At 46.3% G+C, this 25,402-nt stretch overlaps 1 protein-coding gene across 2 annotated transcripts in view; it reads right to left on the bottom strand.

Annotated features, from left to right (window-relative positions):
* Positions 1–25,402, bottom strand: part of lama5 (laminin, alpha 5) — a 324,952-nt gene that overhangs the window by 47,193 nt on the left and 252,357 nt on the right. For both annotated transcript variants that reach the window (XM_038803518.1, XM_038803519.1), the window contains exons 47-59: positions 23,812–23,992; positions 19,665–19,808; positions 19,413–19,564; positions 18,285–18,395; positions 18,072–18,183; positions 16,427–16,594; positions 14,027–14,223; positions 12,032–12,148; positions 9,878–10,032; positions 8,629–8,770; positions 7,137–7,239; positions 6,936–7,052; positions 1,254–1,439 (exon numbers count right to left, since the gene is read on the bottom strand). In XM_038803518.1, coding sequence (XP_038659446.1) covers positions 1,254–1,439; positions 6,936–7,052; positions 7,137–7,239; positions 8,629–8,770; positions 9,878–10,032; positions 12,032–12,148; positions 14,027–14,223; positions 16,427–16,594; positions 18,072–18,183; positions 18,285–18,395; positions 19,413–19,564; positions 19,665–19,808; positions 23,812–23,992 — 1,885 coding nt within the window. The remainder of the gene's footprint in view (positions 1–1,253; positions 1,440–6,935; positions 7,053–7,136; positions 7,240–8,628; positions 8,771–9,877; positions 10,033–12,031; positions 12,149–14,026; positions 14,224–16,426; positions 16,595–18,071; positions 18,184–18,284; positions 18,396–19,412; positions 19,565–19,664; positions 19,809–23,811; positions 23,993–25,402) is intronic.

The following is a 25,402-nucleotide window of genomic DNA, read 5'->3' as shown; positions in this document are numbered from 1 at the left end:
GGAAGAACAACCATTACATGGCCTCCTAGCTGTGCTGTGTCATGTTTAGCTCATGGTAAATAATCTGTTCTCTTTGGGAAGATGAGGCAATATTACAAGGCTGTGTTCTGGACAGGAAACCTCACTTTAATGGGTGAATGGGTTCAGTGGGCCCAGTTAGCAATGCTCGCAATTTTAAAGTGATTAATTTTGCTTGCTGGAAATGTGGCGTAATGAGGAATTAGTGGCCCAGGCCTCCATTCCGGGTTTTCACTTTCACCTTTCCATCTGCACTGAAGTACATACAGCTGGCAAAATTTATCCTTAAACCTTACTTGAGGGGCAGTCCATGCTTCAGAATCTTTGGCAGCAAAAACTGAATTAAAATGAATCATAGGGCATGATTTAACGAGAAATAAAGAGTCCCATTTTGGGCACATATAGCGGAATGTTTATCAACAGGAACGGCCCTGCTGCCTAACGGGACTCTGCCACTATTTTTGGCCTTGGCAGCACTGTCAGGGTGCCTGGTGGCACTGCCAAGGTGCCAGGCTGGCAGTGCCAAGATGCGCAGGTGCCAACAGGCATGCCAGGGTACCACCCTGCCTACAGGGAAGCACCCTGGGGCCTCCAATGGCAAAGGAGACCCCTCCCCAGCTGCCGTTACACCTGGCCCACATTTGTGTGGACCAGTACTACATGGCTCAATGGCGAGACCTCCCAGGCAAGGCTGTTAGTTCCCGGGCCTCGCGGGAATACGTAGACATGTTAATCTGGATAACACCCAGTGAGGATGAGATCCAGATTGCGACGTCTCGTGAGATTTTGTTAAATCCTGCAAAGTGTTCAGAGCGTCGCGAATCTTGCGAGAAGCCTCTCGCGAGATTAAAAGGTCTTTTTGTATCACCAAGTCGGGCACGACAAGGCCATTAAATCCATAATCAATCACTTCTGAAGTTGGCAGTGTCAGACTTCACCACAAGGTGTTTTATTCTAATTTGCTGTGATTTAATACGTTATCTTTTCTCATTTACAGGTTTGTGGTAGACGGATTTGTTCGGAACCTAGTGCCAAAAGTATCAACCATCCAATATATACAATAAAATGGCGTTGGAAATGTTATTACAGATATATAATCCATGACGGAAAATCAGAATTAAACACTTTTGGAAAATCTGTCTCAATGACTCCACTCTGGGACCTTACAAGTAAACTATTGTATGTGTGTATGTGTGTGTGTGTGTGTTGGGAGGGAGGGATGAAATGCCACACACCAGATTTATTTGCTTCTTCGAGAGTTCTGTTAAAATCCTCACTGTCGGAAGGCATTCCGCCATATTTCTCTCTCCATTGCTCCAGGTTCTTTTTCATAGGCACCAGAGTGTTCTGCACATTCACAGCTGTGTTGTTCGCAGTAGCAGCTACAAGCTTAGCACTTGTAATGCTATCAGCAATATCGCCTGCAAGGAAAACAGAACTCACACTGTGATGGCATCGGCAAAATCAGAGACCTAACAGCAAGGTACATCTAAAAATAAATAAAGGGGTCTTGGGTCAAATCTACTCTGCGCTCCCTACTATATTTGTAACAATCTGTTAAGGTGGTTGCCACTGACTACAACTCTTGGTGGCGTGTAGCTGGATGTAGTTTGGCATCGCAGCTTCCCAATTGTGGAATCAATTGCAAATTTAAGCATACTGAGGGAGGAAGAACAAGCCCTGCTGTGGACTGGACTATCTGAGACAGAATAACAACAATAACTGGTGTCTGTATATCGCATTTAACATAGCGAAGAATCCCAAGCGGCTTCACTGGGGCGCTACCTAACAAGATCATAGATCTTACAGTGCAAAAGGAGACCATTCGGCCCATCGAGCCTGCACTGGCCTTGGAAAGAGCACCCTACTCAAGCCCACACCTCCACCCTATTCCGTAGCCCAGTAACCCCACTTAACCTTTTTTTGGACACTAAGGGCAATTTATCATGGCCAATCCACCTAACCCGCACATCTTTGGACTGTGGGAGGAAACAGGAGCAGCCGGAGGAAACCCACGGAGACACGGGGAGAACGTGCAGACTCCGCACAGGCAGTGACCCAAGCTGGGATCCTGGAGCTGTGAAGCAAATGTCTATCCACTGTGTTATTGTGCTGCCTAAGATATGGTACTGAACCGCATTAGGAGATATTACGACAAGACAACCAAAAGAAGGAGCTGGGTTTCAAGGAGTGACTTAAAGGAAGGAGGGGAGGCAAAAAGTGGCAGAGTGGTTCAGAGAAGGTATTCGAGAGCTTGGGGCTGAGTGGTGGAATGATTAAAATCAAGGATGCCGAAGAGGCCAGAATTGGAAGACCACAGATATCTCAAAGGATTACAGGAGTTTAGCACCGTTATCGGAAGAGCAGATTGAGCTCCAGTACTCTACTATGACCGACTCACACCTCCTGGAACCTCAGAGCTGATTAACGGGCGACAAAACCCAACTTTTAAAAAATTCAATTACATGTTAGCACCACTGGCTAAGCCAGAATTTATTGCCCACCCCTAGTTGCCTTAGTGAAGGTGTTGGTGCGTTGTCTTCTTGAACTGCTGCACTCCATGTAGTGGAGGTACATCCGCAGTGCTGTTAGGAAAAGAGTTCCAGGATTTTGTCTCAGTGACAATGAAGGAACTGCGATATATTCCCAAGCCAGGATGGTACAAGGCTTGGGAGGTCCATTTGTAAGCGTTGGTGTTCTCATGCATCTGTTACCCTTGTCCTTCTAGATGGTAGAGGTTGTGGGTTTGGAAGTTTCTGATGAAGGAGTCTTGTCATGTTGCTGCAGGGCATCTTGTAGATGGTACACACTGCTTCCATTGTGCGCCAGTGGTAGAGGTAGTGAATTTTTAAGGTGGTGGATGGAGTGCCAAACAAACAGGCTGCTTTGTTCTGGATGGTGTCCAGCTTCTGGATCATTGTTGGAGCTGCATTCATCCAGGCAAGGGAGTAGTATTCCATCAAGCTCCTGACTAGAGCCTTGTAGATGGACTGGCTTTGGGGAGTCAGGATGTGAGTTACTTGCTGCAGAATTTCCAGCCTCTGACATGCTCTTGTAGCCACAGTATTTATATGACTGGCCCAGCTCAATTTCTGGTCAATGGTAACTCCCCATAACGTTGATGGTGGGGGATTCAGTGCCAATGGTTGAATTAGCTCGTATTGGAGATTTACACAGCACTTGTGTGGCATGAATGTTATTTGTTACTTACCAGCCCCTGGGTATTCTCCTGGTCTTGCTGCATATGTACACTTGCTGCACCAGTCTCTGAGGAGTTACAACTGGTGCTGAACATTGTGAAGACATCAGTGAACATCCCCACTTCTGAGGATATGGTGAAGCAACTGAAGATGATTGGACCTGGGATACCAACCAGAGGAACTCCTGCAGTGATGTCCTCAGGTTGCGATGACTGATCTTAAACAACCACAACCATCCTTCTTTGTGCTAGGTGTGACTCCAACCAGCGGAGAGTTTCCCCCTGATTTCCGGTTTTGCTCGGGCTCCTTGGTGTCACACTCGGTCAAATGCTGCCTTGGTGTCGAGGGCAGCCACCTCACGTCTTTGAGTTCAGTTCTTTTGTGTATGTTTGGACCGAGGCGGCATTGAGGTCAGGTACTGGGTAGCCTTGGCAGAACCCAAACTGAGCCTCAGTGAGCAGGTTCTTGCTATGCAAGTGCCACGTGACAGCCCTGTCAACCCCACTTTGCTGATGATCGAGAGTAGACTGATGGGCTTGGTAATTGGTTGGGTGGGATTTGTCCTACTTTTTGTGGACAAGACTTACCTGGGCAATTTTACGTTTTGCGGGGTAGATGCCAGTGTTGTAGCTGTAATAGCCTGCACGTGGCGGGAATTATTGTCTTCCCCATGGTCGCTGTGGATTATGTGATCCTCCGCCAGGGGCGAGGGATCTCTATCAACCTCTGTATAAAAGGTTGGCAGAGAGGGCCACGCAAACGGTTAATAAACAGACTTCGGGATTGATGGACACCAGGCTGGCACATTTTTGTTCTGATATAGGACCACGCCGCAAGCAGTAACCTGGGTGGCCCTCGGTGAGATATTAATGAGTCGTAGGCTTCGTACAGGATTTGAGTTTTATTATCCCGGACATTGGCGCGAAGGGGATTTGCAAGAGCGTTGCCAGTTCGACATTGATCTCTTCAACTCTTTGCACCGGACGACGAGGTGTTTGTTTGTAACTTCAACGACGGTGTTTGCTGGCTTTCTGGATTGTCGCCCACCAAACAGGACCAGCCTCTTACCAAGTTTGGGTCTGGAGACAACGAATGCAATGGCATTTGGATCACATTGGCTCACGGAGGTTTCTCCCTCATAAGATTCCTCGAAGGAAACCTGACCTGAATCCTCCGGACCCATTGCCGGACCATCCTGTTGTGACGCCTCCAGTCTCTCACGAAGCTGACATAATCAACGTTGTGTGTTCCGACTGTGAGTTGGGAATGCAGAACTCGGAGGTCTCTGATGCCGATCAGGTTCCCCCTCCCCAGTCATCCGCCACCATGTTCTTGCTGCAGATGGCCTTCACCAGAAGGGTATATGCCGACTGACCCAGCGCACCAGCTCAATGGCAATTTACCGGGGTCGATAAGGACTCCACCTCCCCCGCCTGCTTCTCCTTCTCCACCTCATCGGTCATCAAGGGGGTCTTTGGACTTGGGGGATGTTGGGGGGAAGAGTAATGTAATAGCCGCATTGGGACTATGGAATGGAAATGACTATCGAACTCCCCCACTAGGGGCGGCGCATTTCCATTAATCCCTGTATAAAAGGGCAGCCAGTAAGGCACCAACCAGAACAGGGACCCAGGAGGGATCTACCAGGCAGTGTATATATCATGTTGTAAATAAAACTTTGTTTCTTTATTTTTACTCAGTGTAGACTTCCATTGTCCTTATTAAAGTAGCTGTACTGGAACAGCTGGCTTGGTGAGCGGCTAGATTTGGAACACAAACATTCACTACTGAGAGGTGCAATGTTGTCAGTGCCTTTTGCAGTTCCCAGTGTCGTCAGCCGTTTCTTGATATCACACGGAGTTAATCAAATTGGCTGAAGACAGGGGCATCTGTAATGCTGGAGATCTCCAGAGAAGGAATCAGGAATGTAGTGAAATACTCAGCACTGGCTTGGGGGGGTTTCAGCTACAACAAAAGTCAAGATGATCAACGTCATCCAGGATTGGTCAATTTGCTTGTTTGGCACCCCCATCACCAAGTTCAATCTGAACACTACTGCAGTATATCCGATCTATTGGGTTCACTGCAGCAATTAACCAACTTTAACCAAAGGCCCTATCCTCCCTTGCGACCTTGACCAAGAAAGGCCCAAGTTAGGTAACAAAATACATTATACACTGAAACAACAGGGCACGTCACAACAATGTCATGAGTGGCATTCTTATGTCATAATGCCAGTCTTTCCCTGCCTGACATATATCAAGCTCACAGCTCAATTCAAGCAAGGTTATTTGTATTTGTACTGCTGACTAGGAAAGATGGTGCGATTCCCGCCGGGTGAGTCAGCTCGACCCGACCGCAAAGATTTTTGGAGGGGGGGTGAGCTTTACAAGGAAGGCAGCGCCTACACACGCCACCAAGCCCAGCTTCAGAGAGATCAGGGTATCCTCTTGATCTAAAAGTGACGATTAGTCCAGTCCGCCTCACCACCGGCACCAGAGCTTCGGGGTGCAGTGCCAAGACACTGCCCTGCCTTGTCTCCATGCCCCCCTCAATTTGTGGAGACCAGTAGTGATTTGCGCTGGCTTCACATTGTGCTGGCAGGTGGGAGAGTAGTAAGAGCCAGGAGAATCTGGTTTAAAGCCAATGTTGAATATTTAACTACCACTTTTAATATGCTAATCTGGTTCACAACCAGCGAGGGATTTGCGTCGGGCACAACGAGGAATTAGATTTAGATTTAAACGCGAAACGTATAGTTTTGGGGTCTCTCCACTGAGGATCCTGTGCAATGGCTCGGGTTTCAAACACACTGCAAGTATTCCACGTGGAGTTGGGCTATTATCTCAATGTGAACTCTTATTTTGGGCCGTTATATGTCTATGATGTTTCCAGAAACATTTTCCTCTTAAGGAGGCAGCAAATGGATGAATGGTAGGTAATTAGGTCACTGTCCATCTCCAGTAGGTGCCATGGGGATACTAGAGGGAGTACTACACAGACATGGACCCAAGATGGCTCTTATTAACTCCAGCATCAGTTCAAAACCAACATTCAGGTGATTAAAGCGACAGAGGTTGGATTTCAGTAGAGATTTAACCATAGTTATGGAAATTACAAAAGATACTGGTATCAGAAACTGTGACCATGAAATTATCAGATTGTTTACCTAGTTCATGAATTTCCTAAAAGCAAGGAAATCTGCTGTCTAACCTGTGAGACACCCGAACCACAGCAACGTACTTGATTCTTAACTGCTCTTTGAAATAGTCGAGTCAGCCACTCAGTCGTACTCAAGAAAGCAGCTCACTGCCACCTTCTTAAGGGCAATAAAAGCTGATCTTGCTTGTGATGTTGACATCCGATGAATGTATTAAAAAAGAGACAATTGCCTTTCCTTATTGGATGAAGGTGGAAGAGACATCTTGCAACTCCTTAATAATTAGGGTTCCAGGAAAAATCGGTTCTTTGGGAACCAGGTTTGACAGGATATATTCCGAGCACCAGACCTCTGGAATTGAACATGAAAACCAAAATGGTGGTTGCTTGGGACACACCTGTAACTGTAAATCTATTATTCTAAGGACAGGCAGAAATAGTACATTCAGGGAGGGTCTATGGGAAACAGTTCACGAATCAGTTACACTTACAAGGACGGCTGATTTTACTCATTGCATTTACCTCCGATTAAAAACTCACAGCAGAATAATGACAAACCTCTAGTAATGCCTTGCAGCATATTTTGAACAGATGTCAGCTGATCAAGGAGTTGTTTCTTCTTGGCTATTGCGTCACTGAGTCGCTCCATTGACGCTTTCAGTTTAGGTTTCAGTTCTGTGGGAAGAGAACAAAAATATCTGACTGCGAACATCAGCAAAAGAAGCTTCTGTCAGACCAGGGGACATGATCATCACCTACCATCTTCTGATTTCTTCTGAGCCTTTTTAGCTTCTTTCTCGAGCAGGGTGCCTGCCTTCTTCAAATCAACCGCTTGTTGAGCCAGATCTTCATCCATTACTTGCTGAAATGCAGTTTGCAAAAATATGTTCAAGTAAAACAGTTAACTCTTCGCTCACTTCCATTAGCAGAAAGCTCAACGGCTTAGATGCCAACGTGACTGGTAGAAGGATCAGAGGAGAGTTGAGGGCTCATTTTCTTTTAACCAGAGGATGGTGAGGGACTGCGAGTCATTTCCTCAAGGGGTGTTAGATGGCAGAAACCATCATCACAGTGAAAACACACATGGATATGCTGGCCGGGGGGGGGGGGCCTGTGGGGTTGCGGATGGCGGGTCGGGTCTGCGCACCGCCGCCGTAATGTTGTACGCCGCGACCGCTGCAGGTCGTCGCCATGCGGACGCGCGGCCGGGGACCCGGCCATTCTCCGGCCGTTTTCGGCATGGGAACCGGGAGCTCCACCCGGCGCCACTGCTAGCCCCTCACCGGTCCCGGAATCGGTGATGTTTCACCGCTGATTTTGGAAGTAAAACTTCCGGGAATTCTCCGTTTGAGCCGGCACTTAGCCGCTGAAATGGAGAATCGCGCTCACTATTTCTCCATCTGACAGATAGAGTATGGGGAGGACACAGTGACAAACACGTCCACATATTTTGGAAGCACCAGCATATTTTCTGTGGCATTGTTCACTGAGCTGGAGGACGTGTTTTTTTTAAACAGTCGAATTGTTAGCGGAAGGTGTGGCAGGAAACATGATACAGAGAATCAATGTGTGCATGCCAAATGCAACATTTTCAAATATTGTTAGCTGATAGTCTATAGATTTTTACAGTCAGAATGAAATGTAATTTTCTGGTGAAGTGTTGATATTTGGAGCAGGGTTATTTAAATCTATTTTAAACTCATACTTTGTGTCATTTTTTATATTTCCATTATAAATGGCTACATTTACATTGGGATTTGGTGTTGTAAATCTGTCATGTTGTCATCATACCTACCCTGCAGTGATGATGGAGGGAGAGCAGATATGTGGAGCTACACATTCGCACACATTTAGAAATAAGCTGACTCCCACACGGAGATAAACCTGGGGAGACCTCTAGCAGCTTTGTGTTCTATTTAAAATTTCCCCGGGCCGTTTAGAGAGTGGCCTCTGGGGGTATTTTCAAAAAGATTACTGGTTAGGATGCTCCTTGCGTGCTATAAAAAGGCGGAGTGTGCATGATACCTATCCACCCACTCGTACCTCAAGATTCCAAATGCGATCCCAGGAACTTGGTAGAACTCTGATTGGCACGTTACATATGACATTCCTCAGCACCCTGCCCAAGATGGCAGGAGAATAAATGCCTCAACACTATTTTTGAGCCACAGCCACCCCAGTAGTGTCAAGCCCCACTGGTAAAAAAGGAGAATATTCCAATCCTCCGCCTAATCGGAAACCTTCCATTTACCTTTAAGGCCTTCATAGCTGCGTCATTGGCTTCCTTAGCTGCAATCTTGGCTCTTTCCACTGCCTCAATGATACCAGCATACGCATTGGAAGCATTCACTGCTCGCTGAATAAATCCACCTTGGTTTGTGTCTTCAATTGCCCTGTTAACAGCCAAGGGGAGATTTATCTCGGTATTATTAAATACCTGTTAGCTCTCTAAAGATGGAACTTTCCATGCTGCCAACAGAGTAATTTGGTCTGCTGGCTTCTGGTTTTCCTAAACCAAACGGCCACTAAATAGAAATTTAAATTAAGAAACATGAAGAACAATCCAGAACTTTCAAGACTTAAAGCATCACAAGTGACTGTGATGCAACCTCCGGCCACAGCATCAATCACCATGGCTCCCCCACGCCCACGGAACTTACTAAGTTCCAGCTTTATCTATTGTAAATGATCAAACAAGTTTACAAAGGAATGTTCTGTTTTGTTATGCTCTTGACGTAGCATAAGCTGCTTCCTTGATGTGCACTCTGACAAAGGAAGGTTCAGACTTGGAGATAGCTTTAACATACTTATTAAACTGTTAACAATTCTCCTACTTGGATTCGACTCTCCTGTTAATCCTGCTATAGCTACTCAGACTGGCGAACCAGTCTGCTACAATCCACGTGGTGGGTGTGATGTGTTTCAAATCAACCTTGTGTACTCACTGAGAGTCTCCACTGGAAAGAGGAAGATCATGTGTGCTGTGTCCTTTTATATGGGTTGGTGTAATGCCCTCCTGTGGTAGTGTCACCTCTGTGTGTGACATGAATGCCCATTGGTCGTGTCCTATCTTACTGACCTATTGGTTGAATGTCTGTGTGTCATGTCTCTGGTGCTCCCTCTAGCGTCTAGCTAGTCTACGTGTATTTGCATTAACCCCTTGTGTATTTACAGTGACGCATATCACCACATGTTCTGGAATTGGCATCTGAAAGACCATGGAATAGTTATACCACATGCCGCCCGGGTGTAGGATAGTTTTACCCAAATTAAAAACAAGACAGTTTATAAAATGGGCAGCTGGTGGGTTATGCCAGCTTAAACCCGGGTGAGACATTGAACATCTACCCTCATAAGTAGACCCAACTATTGAGCCAGTTAGATAACACAAAAGCATAATGGGAAAACTGCCTCCGTGCAGAGCTGCCATGGATCCAATCCAAAGCAATGGACTGGCGACAAAAGCGGATACATTTTTATCGACTTTGAAATGAATTTACCTGGACAAATTTTTTGCAAGCTCATCCAGGAAGCGTGCATGCTCCTCAGCACGCTCAATAATTGGAATTTTGCTACTTGCTGGTGAGAATTTTTTCACTTTTTCAATGAGAGGCATCCTGGCTCCATCCAACATCGCCGCTAATCTCTCATATTCCTGGTTACCGAGAAAGCAAAATTAAAATACTTTTACTGTTCGCGTAATACTGATGCAAACGTTAAAGAAATCAATAGTGTAAACTTGGCTCAGTCGAGAGCACTCTAACATCTGAGATGGGGCGTCATTGTAGCACAGTGTTTAGCACTGTTGCTTCACAGCGCCAGGGGATCTGGGTTCGCTTCCCGGCTACGATCACTGTCTGCAGAGTCTGCACATTCTCCCAGTGTCTGCATGGGTTTCCTCCGGGCGCTCCGGTTTCCTCTCACAAGTCCCGAAAGGCGTGCTTGTTAGGTAATTTGGACATTCTGAATTCTCATTCAGTGTACCCGAACAGGTGCCGGAGTGTGGCGACTAGGGGCTTTTCACAGTAACTTCATTGCAGTGTTATGTAAGCCGACTTGTGACAATAAAGATTATTATTATTAGGAAGGTGAGACTTCAGGCCCAACTCTGGATTTGAGGACATAGTGGGAACTTACTGAACAGATTGGCTAATGCGTTTACCCATATAACAGCGACTGTACTTCAGAGGGGCAGCACGGTAGCATAGCGGTTAGCATAATTGCTTCACAGCTCCAGGGTCCCAGGTCAATTCCCGGCTTGGGTCACTGTCTGTGCGGAGTCTGCACGTTCTCCCCGGGTGTGCGTGGGTTTCCTCCGGGTGCTCCAGTTTCCTCCCACAGTCCAAAGATGTGCAGGTTAGGAGGACTGGCCATGCTAAATTGCCATTAGTGTCCAAAATTGCCCTTAGTGTTGGGTGGCGTTACTGAGTTATGGGAATAGGGTGGAGGTGTGGGCTTGGGTAGGGTGCTCTTTCCAAGAGCCGGTGCAGACTCGATGGGCCGAATGGCCTCCTTCTGCACTGTAAATTCTATGAAGAATTTGTTCAGCAGACCGATAGCACATTGAAATGCACTGAAGAGTATGACAAGCAATATAAACAATACTTTCTAATGTAGATAGGGTTACTTTGGACAGTAAGAGCTGAGCTCAACCACATGGTAACATTTTTTTTTTTTTTTTTTTTTCTTTCTTTTTTTTTAAATAAATTTAGAGTATCCAATTCATTTTTTTTTCCAATTAAGGGACAATTTAGTGTGGCCAATTCAACTACCCTGCACATCTTTGGGCAGTGGGAGCGAAACCCACGCAAACACGGGGAGAATGTGCAAATTCTACACGGACAGTGACCCAGAGCCGGGATCAAACCTGGGACCTCAGCGTCGTGAGGCAGCAGGGCTAACCCACTGTGCCACCGTGCTGCCCCACATGGTAACATTTTAAATGTTTCTTTGCTGCAAAAAGCAAAGGTGATTCGGCAATCCTGGGCTTGCAGAGAGCATGGTCAAAAGAATCGGAGCCATTTGTACCCTAATCTTCTCATTTAAATTCAGGATTATGGAATTAAATGTGGAGTTACCAGAAGTTCAGCGGAGTCGCTATTAACTGGAAGACAATGCATGGTGTCAAACTGAACAGTGCAGATCAGAATAGTCCCAGTTTAAGACCACGGTTTTATACATGGTATCTGGGCTTCAGCTGAGCGGCAGTGCTGATACCGCACTTGGCTTCAACATCCTTATGATATAGAAGTTCGAAGAAAACATTCAGTCAGATTTCCTGCTCCTGACTGTTTTCCAGTCGCTCATTGTTGTAGAAAGTGCACAGGTGGTAAGGCATCAAGCATCTGCCCTGAAATTCTGCATGGTCAGCACCCCCTGCTGTCTCTCAATATCTACTCACACATATAAAGAATAGCTGGCGAGGTAGAAAGCAACAGAACCCATGCAGCTGGACCTCAATATTTTGAAAACGGGAAAAAAACTGGAGGATGATAAGGTTGGCTAATATGCCTTAAAACTGAATCAGTCTGATATTGCAATGCAGGGAGTTGAGGCCCGTGCTACGCGTTCGGTGTGGTGCCACAGACCAACAACAATCAAGCAGAATCATTTCACTCTGAACTGGTCATCGCTGCACGTTCAGTGCCACTTACCTCCTTTGCAATGTCCAACATCCGGTGGAGGTCTGAAACCTGCGCTAAGGAATCATTTGCCATTTTCAACACTTCCATCACTTGCTTGTGCTGCTTCTCCAATTCCTCTATTTTTTGCTGTGAGTAAATTGAGAAACAATATGGATTGCAGTTTCTAATGAAAGTAGCATTCTTTTAACACGGTTAGCAGAATGACGTCACACTCTATTACAACACATGTGGATCATATCTGACACCCCTCTCCCAGAAGAGCCTTTATATGCCTTACAGAAGTTGAAACTTAAAGAAATTCTGGCCCTTGGCACACAGGTCAAAGAGGCAAAATGTGCCATTTACTAGAGAAAGTAGAGGATTTAGGGAGACTGATTTGATTTATTGTTGTCACATGTATTAGCATACAGTGAAAAGTATTGTTTCTTGCATACTGTACAAACAATGCATACCGTAGGAAGGAGAGACTGCAGAATATAATGTTACAGTTATAGCAAGGTGTAGAGAAAAGATCAACTTAATACGAGGTAGGTCCATTCAAAAGTTGGGAGGCAGTAGGGAAGAAGCTGTTCTTGAGTTGGTTGGTACGTGACCTCAAACTTTGGTATCTTTTTCCTGACGGAAGAAGGTGGAAGAGAGTGTGTCCGGGGTGCATGGGGTCCTTAATTATGCTGGCTTCCTTTCCGAGGCAGCGGGAATTGTAAACAGAGTCAATGGATGGGAGACTGGTTTGCGCGATGGACTGGGCTACATTCACGACCTATTGTAGTTTCCTGCGGTCTTGGGCAGAGCAGGCTCCATACCAAGCTGTGATACAACCAGAAATAATGCTTTATATGGTGCATCTGTAGAGGTTGGTGAGGGTCATAGCTGGCATGACAAATTTCCTTAGCCCTCTGAGAAAGTAGAGTCGTTGGTGGGCTTTCTTAACTATAGTGTCGACATGGGGGGACCAGGACAGGCTGCTGGTGATCTGTACACCTAAAAACTTGAAGCTCTCGACCTTTTCTACTTCGTTCCCATTCAAGTGGACAGGGGCATGTTCTCCACTACGCTTCCTGAAGTCAGTGACAATCTCCTTCGTTTTGTTGACATTGAGGGAGAGATTATTGTCGTCGCACCAGTTCACCAGATTCTCTATCTCATTCCTGTACTCTGCCTCGTCATTGTACTGAGACTGTGGTGTAGTGGCAATATCACTGGACTAGTAACCTAGTGGCCCAGGCTAATGCTGTAGGGACATGTGTTCAAATCCCAGCATGCTAACTGATGGAATTTAAATGTAATTAATAAATCTGAAACAAAGCTCACGATGGTCCTGGATACTGTTGTTGAATGTCGTAAAAACCCTCTGGTTCACTGATATCCTTTAGGGAAAGACATCTGTCGTCCCTACTTGGTCTGGCCTGTCATGATATGCAAACATGCAACCAATGAACACTCAGAATAGGACACAACCAATGGGCAGTCAGGACACTCAGAGGTAGCATCACCACAAGGGGGCATGACATAAACACTATAAAAGGGATGAGGCACTCACACCCTGCCTCTTTCCACAGACAGACAGCTGGAGAGTTAGACAGGGTTGATCAGCAGCATCACACCCCAGCACGTGGCTTAGAGCAAGCTGGTACAGTTAGACTGAGTTACTACAGTTAGATTAGCAGAGAGTCAAACTCATTTGAGAACTGTGTTAATAGTTCAACAAACACGTTGAACTAATTTCAGAGTCTGGAGCATCCTTTAGTAAGACTGCATCAAGTAGCAGCCTGTGTTAATAACACAACAGATTCCAGAGCCACAGCAATGTGATTGACTCTGAACTGCCCTCAGTTCAAGGGCAAACAGGAATGAGCAACAAGTGCTGGCCTTGCCATTAACACCTGCATCCCATGAAAGAATTAGTTTTTCAAAATTCAGCACTTAATCCTTCTCAAAGGGCAAACAGGTCAAATGAGCCTAAACATCTGGATAACAGGGAGAAACAAATGCACAAAATCTTACCTTGATCTCTGCCAGTAGAAGTTCATTGATCGTGTTCTTTTCGTTGGCTTGTCCAGTTTTGTTAACTGCTTCATTAAGAGCATCTCTGAGTTCCATCATGTCAGAATTATGCTTCATTAACGTATCACTGATGGTTTCAATAAAATCTTTCATTTCTTGTAGGATTTTTTCCAGCTGCTCCATGACTCGTTCAAGCACTTAAACAGCAAGCAGAAAGGAGGTTACAAAATTATCCAGTCCAATGCTCACCTCCCCCCCCCCCTCCCAGCTTAAACAATCCTGTTGAACTTTAACCCGGTGTTGTAAGACTTCTTACTGTGCTCACCCCAGTCCAACACCGGCATCTCCACATCATGGCCAGCATAATATGGCAGCAGAGCAGAGAGAGTGGGCTGCTTCCACCTTGAGGGTCCAATGGCTTATTTGGAAATTCACACTAACAACAGGTAGCCAACATTTGAGTGAGAGAGGCAGAGAGAAACCCATCTTCCCCTTTTGGAGTCTAGGAGTTTTCTGCTGGGTCCTCTGAAAACCCCACTTGGCAGGATCCAATCACTGTCTGTTGTTGGGCAGAATACTAATCCCTGGCCAATTCAGCCAACCAATCTAACTGAATCCCTCCAACCTCTTTGGTGCCACAAAGTCTGACTTTTGCTGTTCAAAATCTAAAACCCCATATTGCAGTGTACTATTTTGCAAATTTTGAGTTCCTCAGATCCTCTGCTCGATTTAAAGATTATGAGTGGCACGGACAGAGTGGATAGTCAGATGCTCTTTCCTAGAATGGTCTCCATTCAAGATCCATGGAGGCAGCACAGTGACACAGTAGTTAGCACTGCTGCTTCACAGCTCCAGGGTCCCGGGTTTAATTCCGGCCTTGAGTGACTGTCTGTGTGGAGTTTGCATTTTCTCCCCATGCCTGCGTGGGTTTCTTCCCACAGTCCAAATGTGCATGTTAGGTGGATTGGCCATGCTAAATTTCTCCTTTGGGTCCAAAAGGTTAGGTGGGGTTACTAGGTTATGGAGATAGAGTGGAGGCCTTTCCAAGGGCTGGTGCAGACTCGATGGGCCGAATGGCCTCTTTCGGCACTGTAAAGTCTATGATTCTATGACCAAAAACGATAACGACAAAATAAAAGAAATAGGCAATGAGGGATCAACAGGAAGAGACCTTATGGTTGGCAGATGCTGGGGTGTGCATGGGCAAGCATTGGCATAGCACTCGTCCACATAAAATGGCCCCCTTTGTTTCCCTTTCTCACATGGCTGTTCATAGAATTACTGATCCCTCTTGGTCTCTCTTCCTGGTTAAGGATTTTGAACAGACTGAAATTCGGTGCTATTATTTCAATGTATCTTGCCATCCCAAGAAAGAAATGTGAAGGAATACTATGAGGGAGCAGGGACTGTTCAATAGAAAAAGCTCCAATACAAATATGAAAGCTGCAGTTTTGCTCCCTCCTCTGGGAAATGCACACTCAGTACGTGACCACAGTGGCATGATTGAAAGCAAGGACTGTCATATGGCACAGATAGACATACAGTAACATGACTGAATGCTACTGAAGGAAGTCATTACACAGAACGGCAGACCAAAACCAAATGCTCAGTGAGCAATACTATTCGAAGAACACCTGAAATGGCAAAATTTGCTATCATTTGCCAAGTAATACAGCGTTAGAAAGAATACCAATATTATCAGAAGTGTTGCCATCATCCTCCATTTGTACCTGGCACTTCCTTCCTTTAGCCAGCCAATCATGTGTAATCTTCCACCAACGCTATCATTTTAGGGTACTGATTGTCATGTTAGATGCTTCATAAGGTCATGGATCATCCCCCAATCCTACTGAATGAGAATAGACCAGAGCTGCCTGGCATGAGGTTGTCGATTAGAATTTCTGCTCACAGAATCACGGAACAATACGGCGCAGAAGAGGCCCTTCGGCCCATTGAGTCTGCACCGACACATGAAAAACACCTCCCTAATCTCATTTGCCAGCACTTGGCCCATAGCCTTGAATGTTATGATGTGCCAAGTGCTCAAGGACATGAGGCAATCCACCTCTACCACCCTCCCAGGCAGTGAATTCCAGACTGTCACCATCCTCTGGGTAAAAGGTTTTTCCTCAAATCCCCCCATCATTAATCCCCCATCATTAATCCCCCATCATTAATCCCCCCCATCATCAGCCCCCCCATCATTAATTTCAAAGTTCCTGTACAATTAATTAATGCGTTAATTTTACTTTCTTGTTATCTTACACCAGCATTAATACATTAAAAGTAATGGCTGAACACTGGCTTACAATTAGCATATCCAGGAAAGAAGCATATTAAACATTCACATGTTAACTTAGCGAATTTGAACTTCCTGACATACATGTCTGATGTACTCACGTTTCCTCGCTTCATCTTCCTCTTTCTCAGCCATATCTTGCTGACTGCTGAAATTTCGGCCTCTCATTTCTTTCAATAACTTCTCAACCTCGGCAAGCTTTTCTACAAATTCTTCAGTAGATGGCATGCTGGTGTCCAACTGTGTCTTGTTCATCTGGTCAATCACATCTGGATAAATACATTTCAAGGGAGATTCAATACCTTTTACTCCCTCTTAAATTAAACAGGCGCCACAAGAATTCAACTCTAACCAGGGGCGGCATTCTCCCCTACCCGGCGTGACGGAGGGTCCCGGAGTAGGGGAGTGGCGCCAAACACTCAGGGGTCGGGCCTCCCCAAAGGTGGGGAATTCTCCCCACCTTTGGGGGCCAGCCCCGCGCCGCTCCTGGCTGACTGTGGTGGTGCTGGATAGTCTCAGCCACCATGGTGGCTTCCTGACCGCTGAGACCACACGTCCCTCGCGCGGTCGGGAACTCGGCCTGCGGAACATCGGGGAAGGGCCTTTCGATGATGTGCCAACGCCATTCCAAGGGCGTTGATGCCAGTTTGGAGGGGGAGGAGAACAGAAAACCAGCGTCAAACTGGCGCCGCCCCTGATTTGGGCGTCCAAAGGGATTCTCTGCCAATCGCCGATTCGGTATCAGCGTCAGGCAACGGAGAATCCCACCCTACACCTCTGACTTGAGTCTTGATCCTGCAACCTCTGAGAGGACGACAACACTGTGATATCCAATTTCTGATCCACGCTCCCTTCAAGCAATTTACGTGCATGTTTACAGGCCTGGATTTTATTAATACAATTAAAATAATCGAAGGGAAGTACACCAGGAAGGGAACTTTGCACGGTTTACTTGTAAATTTAGCCACGTCTGGGAGATTGGCAGATGGGAAGTGGGGGCGGGAAGAGCCGGAATAAGCTTCAAGCTCAGGAATATATCCTGCAAGAGGCTCAATGGGAATTGTTTCCTTCTTGACCCAGTTAGGATCTCTCACAAACCACTACATCTCTCTTGCGCTTTCAAAAAGACTCAAGTCTATCAGTTGAATCATTTTAACAACAAGGTCAATAAGGAGCAATTTAACAATAAGGAGCAAACAGTTGATTATGTGTGTGGGGGGGGGGGGGGGGGGGGGGGGCGCGGGGGGAGAATTACTGTTCAGCAGAAGCTTCAAGGATGCAAATACATAGAAATATTATTGACCTTCTGCTAATATCAAGCCCAGTTGCCTAGATAATCTAGGAACAGATTTGTCATCTGGACGAAGATCACCAAAGGGAAAGGGCAATTAGACTTGGTGTAAATGCCACTGGTCAATGGAGAGAGACACTGTTCCCGAATCCAGACTCTTTATTGACTTCACTGAAGGATAGGCCCTGCACGGAGGGGAGAAAATGGCCCACAGGCGTGTCAATATTCATACCTTTGCAGCACAGAAAGATGATCTTCGGCCCATCGTGTCAGCGTCGGCCATCAAACACCTACCTAACCTAATCTCATTTTACAGCACTTAGTCCGTAGTCTTGTATGCTATGGCGTTTCAAGTGGTCATCTAAATTCATATATTCTTCAGGTGTGAAAATTTTCAGCAAAGAATTGTGCTTCCAGAAACACGACAACATTTAAAATGAAGCAAAGCGACTTACCTATAATATGCCTTTTGAGGTCCGTGATATTATTAAGCAAGTCACTAGCATGCTGGTGGGTTCCATCAACACTTTCTCCCAGTTCCACAGCCTTCTTGTTTATCATGGTGACCTGGATGGAAAGGAGGAAAGAGGATGAGGGGAGGGGTCAGTGAAACGTGTCTGTCGTAGAACAGGGTGCAACAAAATGACTTATCCAAAAAGATGACTTGCCTTTTCTTCATATGCGTCCAAGTCTTGTGCCAGATTCATGCTGTCAGTCTCCAGCTCATCTGTGTGATCCTTTGTTTGATCCTGTGATCCATGGTATCTGCTTAGCTCATCCTGAAGAAACAGCAGCACAGTATACTCATGGCTTAAAAGCCTATCAAGTAACCAAACAGCAGCAATGTGGCAATCACAAAGCTTCCGATAATAACAATACAAAAATCTCACAAGAATACAATGCTCAGTGATGGATGCTGGACAGCGATGGGGTGCAACATCAATATTAATCACAGCTAAGATATACAGTAGTATGCAAAGGACTCGCTTCCTTGCTGCTACTGTCAAGCAGTTGAAATGGAAGAGCTGGGGATCTAGTTAAAATGAAAGGGAGGGGGCCCTCAGATGAGCAATTCCACAACCCTTAACCTACCAGAAGGTTGGCAGCAGCGTGAAAGATTTCTTCATCCTGGACCTCTTTGTAAAGACACTGGGCTGGACTCTCCGTTCCTGCGGCTAAGTACCGGCTCGAAAGGAGAATCCATGGGAGGTTTACGCTAAAACAATCGGTGCAAACCACTCACAGATTTCGGTACTGGTGAGGGGCTAGCAACTGAAACTCATGCCTCCCCCGCCGAAAGCGGCCAGAGAATGACCGGGTCTCAGGCCGAGCACGCGCGCTGCTGCCGATCTGCAGTGGTCATGCTGCACAACATGGCGCCGGCCGTGGGCGGACCCAACCCGCCACCCGTGACCCCACAGCCCACCCCCTAGCCACCCCCCACCAGACCCCCAGCCCTTGCAGAAGCCCCCCCGGCCAGCAGCGCAGATCCCGCCCAAGTGTGGCGGCGCTGGACATAGTCCGCAGCCGCCACGCCGGCTTCACGATTTATATGACCACACGTATCACGCGATGTCGGGAACTCGGCCCATCGGGGGGTGGGAGCATCATGGGTGGGCCGGCTAATGAGGCGCCAATAGCATTGCCACTGCCGGTCCCGATTTCGGCACAGAGCCCATTCTCCGCCCTATCGGCGAACACGATTTCAGCGTCGGGCAACGGAGAATCTCACCCACTAAATTGTGCAACTCACAAGCACGAGAGAAACAATAATACTACAGGTCAGTGTTACTAACCGCAAGCTGTCCAATGCTATTGTTCAGGGTGTTCATCCGTGTCCATGCGATGGAACTGGTGGTCAGGTTCGAAAGCTGGGCCCTGACTTCAGGCAGCAATGCAGCTGTCCTGTTAAGATCCTCCAGAAGGACCACAACACAACTGTCACAAGCTGCAAAGATTGAACGGCAACATTTTACACACTGACCACTGATGACTGTAACAGAAATACGTTTCGTTCTGAAGAGAAAGGTAGTTGCAAAGTTACTCACGCGCGCACTTCATAGAATCCAAATTGTCAACAACAGGGATCTCGTAGATCTGTAAACAGGTGTCACACTGTCTGCCTCCCAAACCATTGTTACACGAGCATTCTCCAGTCCGAGGGTTACATGAACCCCCATTGCAATTACACCCTAGAGAAAGAAAAATTGTAAACAACATTTGTGACAAGTACAATTCATGCCACCAGCTTGTGGTTTTGGAACGTTTCTCTTTATTCTTTGGGCACAAAGACCCAATGCACACGATGGCCGCAGGTTTGCATCCAGTGCGAGCACGAATGGCAACTCAGGCTGTTGGAATTTTTATTCATTCTTGGGATTTTGGAGCCGCAGGCAAAGCCAGCATTTGTTGCCCGTCCCAAATTGCCCTCGAACTGAGTGACTTTTTTAAGAGTCAACCACATTGCTATGGGGCTGAAGTCACATGTCGGCCAGAACAGGTAAGGACGGCAGATTTCCTTCCCTAAAGGACATTAGTGAACCAGATGGGTTTTTACAACAATCGACAATAGTTTCACGGTCGTCATTAGACTCTCAACTCCAGATTTTTTATTGAATTCAAATTTCACCATCTGCTGTGGTGGGATTTGAACCTGGGTCCCCAGAGCATTACTCTGGGTCTCTGGATTAATAGTCCAGTGACAATACCACTATGCCACCGCCTCTCCCCTCACAAACTTGAAGCAGTCAAAGGGAATTCTTGGGTGGCAAACAGGCAACTATAGCTATGGATGGTGGTGGACTGTCCCCTAGCACCACCCCCACCACAGGCGAGCCCTCCGGAGAGCTGCATGGGTGGTGTGGGGGGCAGGGGGTGGGGGGGGGGGGGGGGTAGAGGGGGCCTTTTTATATTGGTCTTTATAAATGGGATTCTCAGCTGTTGCCGTTTTCCAGCCCCATCCCACCAATTTGACACCATGCGCCATGCTTCCAGAATTTTCTTTTTTGAAGTGTTTAAAAATATGGCGGGAAAGGCCAGCAGTGCAGTCGGCAAGGTACACACCACTTTTCTTGTCTGAGCCAATGCTTTGAATTTTTAACACAATTCCGTCTTTTTTTCATTTACAGGATCGGCATTTATTCCCATCCCTAGTTGCCCTTGAGAAGGTGGTGAATTGCCTTCTTGAACTTGCTGCAGTCTCGAGGTGTAGGAACACCCACAGTGCAGTTGGCAAGGGAGTTCCAGGATTTTGACCCAGCGACAGTGAAGGAACGGTGATATATTTCCAATCAGGATATTGAGTGACTTGGAGGGGAACCTCCAGGTGGTGGGGTTCCCGGGTATCTGCTGCTCTTGTCCTTCTAGTGGTCGTGGGTTTGGAAGGTGTTACCGAAGGAACCTTGGCGAGTTACTGCAGTGCGCCAGTGGTGGAGGGATTGAATGTTTGTGGAAGGGGGAGCAACCAAGCGGGAACTTTGTCCTGGATGGTGTCGAGCTTCTGAAGTGTTGTTGGAGCTGTTCCAGGCAAGTGGAAAGTATTCCATTACACTCCTGCCTTGTAGATGATGGGGAGGCTTTGGGGGTTCAGGAAATGAGCTACTTGCTGCAGGATACCTAACCTCTGACCTGCTCTGGTAATCACAGTATTTATATGGCTAACCCAGTTCAGTTTCTGATCAATGGTAACCCGCAGGATGTTGATTGTGGGGGAGTCAGTGATGGTAATGCCATTGAATGTCAAGGGATGATAATTAGATCCTCCCTTGTTGGAAATGGTCATTGCCTGGCACTTGTGTGGCATGAAAGTTACCACCTGACATCGTTAAACAGTACAAAGCAAAATAAAACAATACAACTTTATTTTCTTTCCCTCAGATAGAAAATAACATTCATCATCCCAATTCTGATCTTCCCTACAAATCAATAAGGAAAAACTCGAGAACTTGGCCTGAATTCTGCGACCATTGAGATTCTCTTTTCCCATTGGCAATGCATCCTCACTCACGGGTTTCCCAGCGATATGGGGTGGCTTCAACAGTAAATCTCATCAACAAGCGGCGAAAAGATAGAATGAATAGTGCGCCACCAAGAAATACGCGGCTGGTGGATTGGGATTCTCGCCCAATATATTCTACTCCCTTGAAGCGCTGTCATTACTGACTGATTATGGAATAATGAGTTACTGTGAACAACACCCTGAGAAAAGATGCAACAGGTGCCAATTGGTTTATCCTATTTGGTTTGTTTCAACTCTTTATCTCAAAATTGGCTTGGCTAAATGTTTCAAGAGATATGAATCTTAAATTCTGCACTTTCAGCAGACAATTCAAACAAAGCATCATCTAAAAATATACCTGGCATATCAAACACTGAAGTATTCTGGGAATGAACAACTTTTATCCACTTCAATATTTCTAACAGTAGAACAAATTTGCAAGCTATAAGTAAAAGAACCCATAAACTTTAATCATACTGGATTAAACCAAATCAGAATCTGCATATACGTATGCATGACTACAGTATCTTACAAACTCCTTTAAGCTTAAATGATATAATTAATGACAACAAATGTCCTTTTACTTTTCATGGAGCAAGAAAGACAACATTTGAATTTCCCATTTCTCTGGTGGTAATGGGTGGAATAGGCAAGATCCATCCGACATCTACTTGCGGGGCGGCCGCGGGGAGGACGGCAACCGGGCATGCGCGGGTGACGTCATTTACATGGCGTTGGCTGCGTCTTTTACGTGGCGCCATGGCCCGGCGCACGTAAATGACGCGGCGCCGCTCCTAGCCCCCCGGGGGCGGGAGAATAGGGGCTGGGAGCGGCGTCCGACGCCGGAGTGAAACACTCCGGTTTTTACTCCGGCGTCGGGACTTTGTCTCCCGATGGGAGAATTGCGCCCAGTATTCAAACTACCCCATACCATCGGGAAACCCACAGGCGGGGGACCAGGATATCCCACCGCCAGCGAATGGCCGGAGAATTCCGGTCCTGGTCTATATCCTGCACATGACGTAAACCATCCTGGAGACAAGGATGCATGAAAACATCATCTAGCACATTTACTTCAAAGCCACAGATCATTCCAGAATATTATAATATATATAAATCAAAAATGCTAAACCAAAGTCCTTTCAAACGTCACACTATTTAATTGGCCATAGATAAAATGGTTACTAAAGTCCCGATATAGACAGCATGATTTACCTTGTACCAACAGATAGGTTCAAATGCAGTATAATCCTTGCTCAGCAAATAGTAATAGAAAGTATTATAAAAATTGTATAATTCTGGACCTGCTTGCAAGGTACTTAAAAATAAGATATTTTTTATCACCTGGGACAGAATAGATCCTGTTAGAATCACTACAGTGCAGAAGGAGGCCATTCAGTCTATCGAGTCTACATTGATCCTTTGACAGCACACCCTACCTAGGCCCCAATTCTTGCCCTATCCCTGAAACTACACCCAACCTGAGGACACTTCGGGGCCATTTAGCAGGGCCAATCCACCTAATCTGCACATCTTTGGACTGTGGGAAGAAACCGGAGCGCCCGGAGGAAAGCCAGGCAGACACGGGGAGAATGTGCAAACACCAAACAGGCAGTTACCTGAGGTCAGAATCAAACCCAGGTCCCTGGCGCTGTGAGGCAGCAGTGCTAACCATTGTGTTACCATGCTGTCCTGTTGATATTCACAATTCATTTATCTATATTAATTAGTACCTCCACTGAAATAGAGAAACTGCAATTTCATACTAATCTATAAAGCATTCATACAACACCCGCACCCACAGTAATTGCTTCTCTCAGCTTCTGAAGCTGTCACGAGAGCTCAGTAACCATTCCACTCTTGACTTGCATGCAGACTTAACACAATACTTAGAATGCGAGTTAGTGGAGAAAATATGACTGAATCCTTTTACTTAAATTAAGGAAGGTAAGTAGAGGTCCAAGATCCCTGAAGTGAGTAGCAGAGTAGGTAAGCAAAATCAAATTTGGGTTTACAAGAATGTAGGCTGTCAGGGAAAACAAAAATCAAAAGTTGGTGGATGACTGCCCCTGTTCTGGTCGAGAAGGAGTGCAGAGCAGTGAATCAACCCGATCTGCAGCGCGGCTGTGGATGTTATTTTGAGGTGTGAATGGATGAAGCATTGGATTTCCCCAATCTCCTCTGACTATGCCACTTACTTCTGCAGCCACTTGAGCTGTAGCTCCAATGCCCGGGGGCACAGTGTTGACACTGGAGTCCAGTCACGCCGGGCAGGCATGGGCACTGGCCGTTTTGAGAGTCACAGATTTCGTTCTGAGAAGCAGCGCCACAGGAACATCTCCGGCAGCCAGCGCAGCTGCTGTATCCATAATACCCAGCCTAAGCAGAGAGAAAAGTGTGAGAAACAGAAACCCACTTGGGTCTGGATGTAGAACTGTTCAGAGACAATTGTACCCACAGAGCAACTCCACCTCACATATAGAACATAGAACAGTACAGCACAGAACAGGCCCTTCGGCCCTCGATGTTGTGCCGAGCCATGATCACCCTACTCAAACCCACGTATCTACCCTTTACCCGTAACCCAACAACCCCCCCCCCAACCTTACTTTACTACGGGCAATTTAGCATGGCCAATCCACCTAACCCGCACATCTTTGGACTGTGGGAGGAAACCGGAGCACCCAGAGGAAACCCACGCACGCAATTCTGAACAAATAAAGGCCCATTTAACATGGAATGGTCACTTGGCCCTGGTCTTGTCCACGTTTCCAGAAGGACCAACAACAACTTCTATTTAGATAGCACCTTTAACATAAGAAAATGCCCGAATGTGCTTCACCAGGATCATTGTGAAACAAGCACTGAACCACATAAGGAGATATTAGGGCAGCATGTTTGGTCAAAAGATGCATTTTAAAGAGTATCTATTAGGGGAAAACTGAAGTAGAGAAGAGAGAGGTTTAGTGAGGGTATTCCAGAACTCAGGGTCCAGATAAAAGCATGACTGCCAATGATGGAGTGAATTAAATCCAGCATGCTCAAACGAGTGGAATGAAATGAGCTCAGATATCTCGGAGGGTCGTGGGGTTGGAGTACGTCACAGAGCCAGGGTTGGGTAAGGACATGGAGAGTTCGGAAAACAAGGATGAGTATTTCAATACCAAGATGGAGCTTAACCAGGAGCCAAACAATTCCCCTGCGGAAGGAAAACGCGAGCAAGTCACCTGAGGACTCGCTTGCTTCTCCCTGATATGGTTCCCAAAGCTCTCCACCAACAAGGATTTCTTTGTGTAATTCCTGGGTCTATTGTAGATTAACTTATTAGAGAGTGACTGCCATGATTAGCAACAATTCCATTATCATTGAATCATGTGACTATCAGGAAAGTGAACTGAGAAACCGTGAGGTAGAAAAGTCCAATTTTGATACCAATTGTTTTGTTATGCTCTTGACGTAGCATAAGCTGCTTCCTTGATGTGCACTCTGACAAAAGAAGGTTCAGACTTGGAGATAGCTTTAACACATTTATTAAACTGTTAACGATTCTTCTACTTGGATTCGACTCGCCTGTTAATCCTGCTATAGCTACTCTGACTATCTAACCAGTCTACTACAATCCACGTGGTAGGTGTGATGTGTTTCAATCAATCCTGTGTACTCACTAAGTGTCTCCACTGGAAAGAGGAAGATCATGTATGCTGTGTCCTTATATATGGGATGGTGTAATGCCCTCCTGTGGTAGTGTCACCTCTGTGTGTGTTGTGACTGCTCATTGGTCGTGTCCTA

Source organism: Scyliorhinus canicula, chromosome 7 (genome assembly GCF_902713615.1).
Source record: "Scyliorhinus canicula chromosome 7, sScyCan1.1, whole genome shotgun sequence".
Lineage (NCBI taxonomy): Eukaryota > Metazoa > Chordata > Chondrichthyes > Carcharhiniformes > Scyliorhinidae > Scyliorhinus > Scyliorhinus canicula.
The sequence above is the reverse complement of the archived record's forward strand: the minus strand, read 5'-3'. Positions and strand labels throughout refer to the sequence as shown.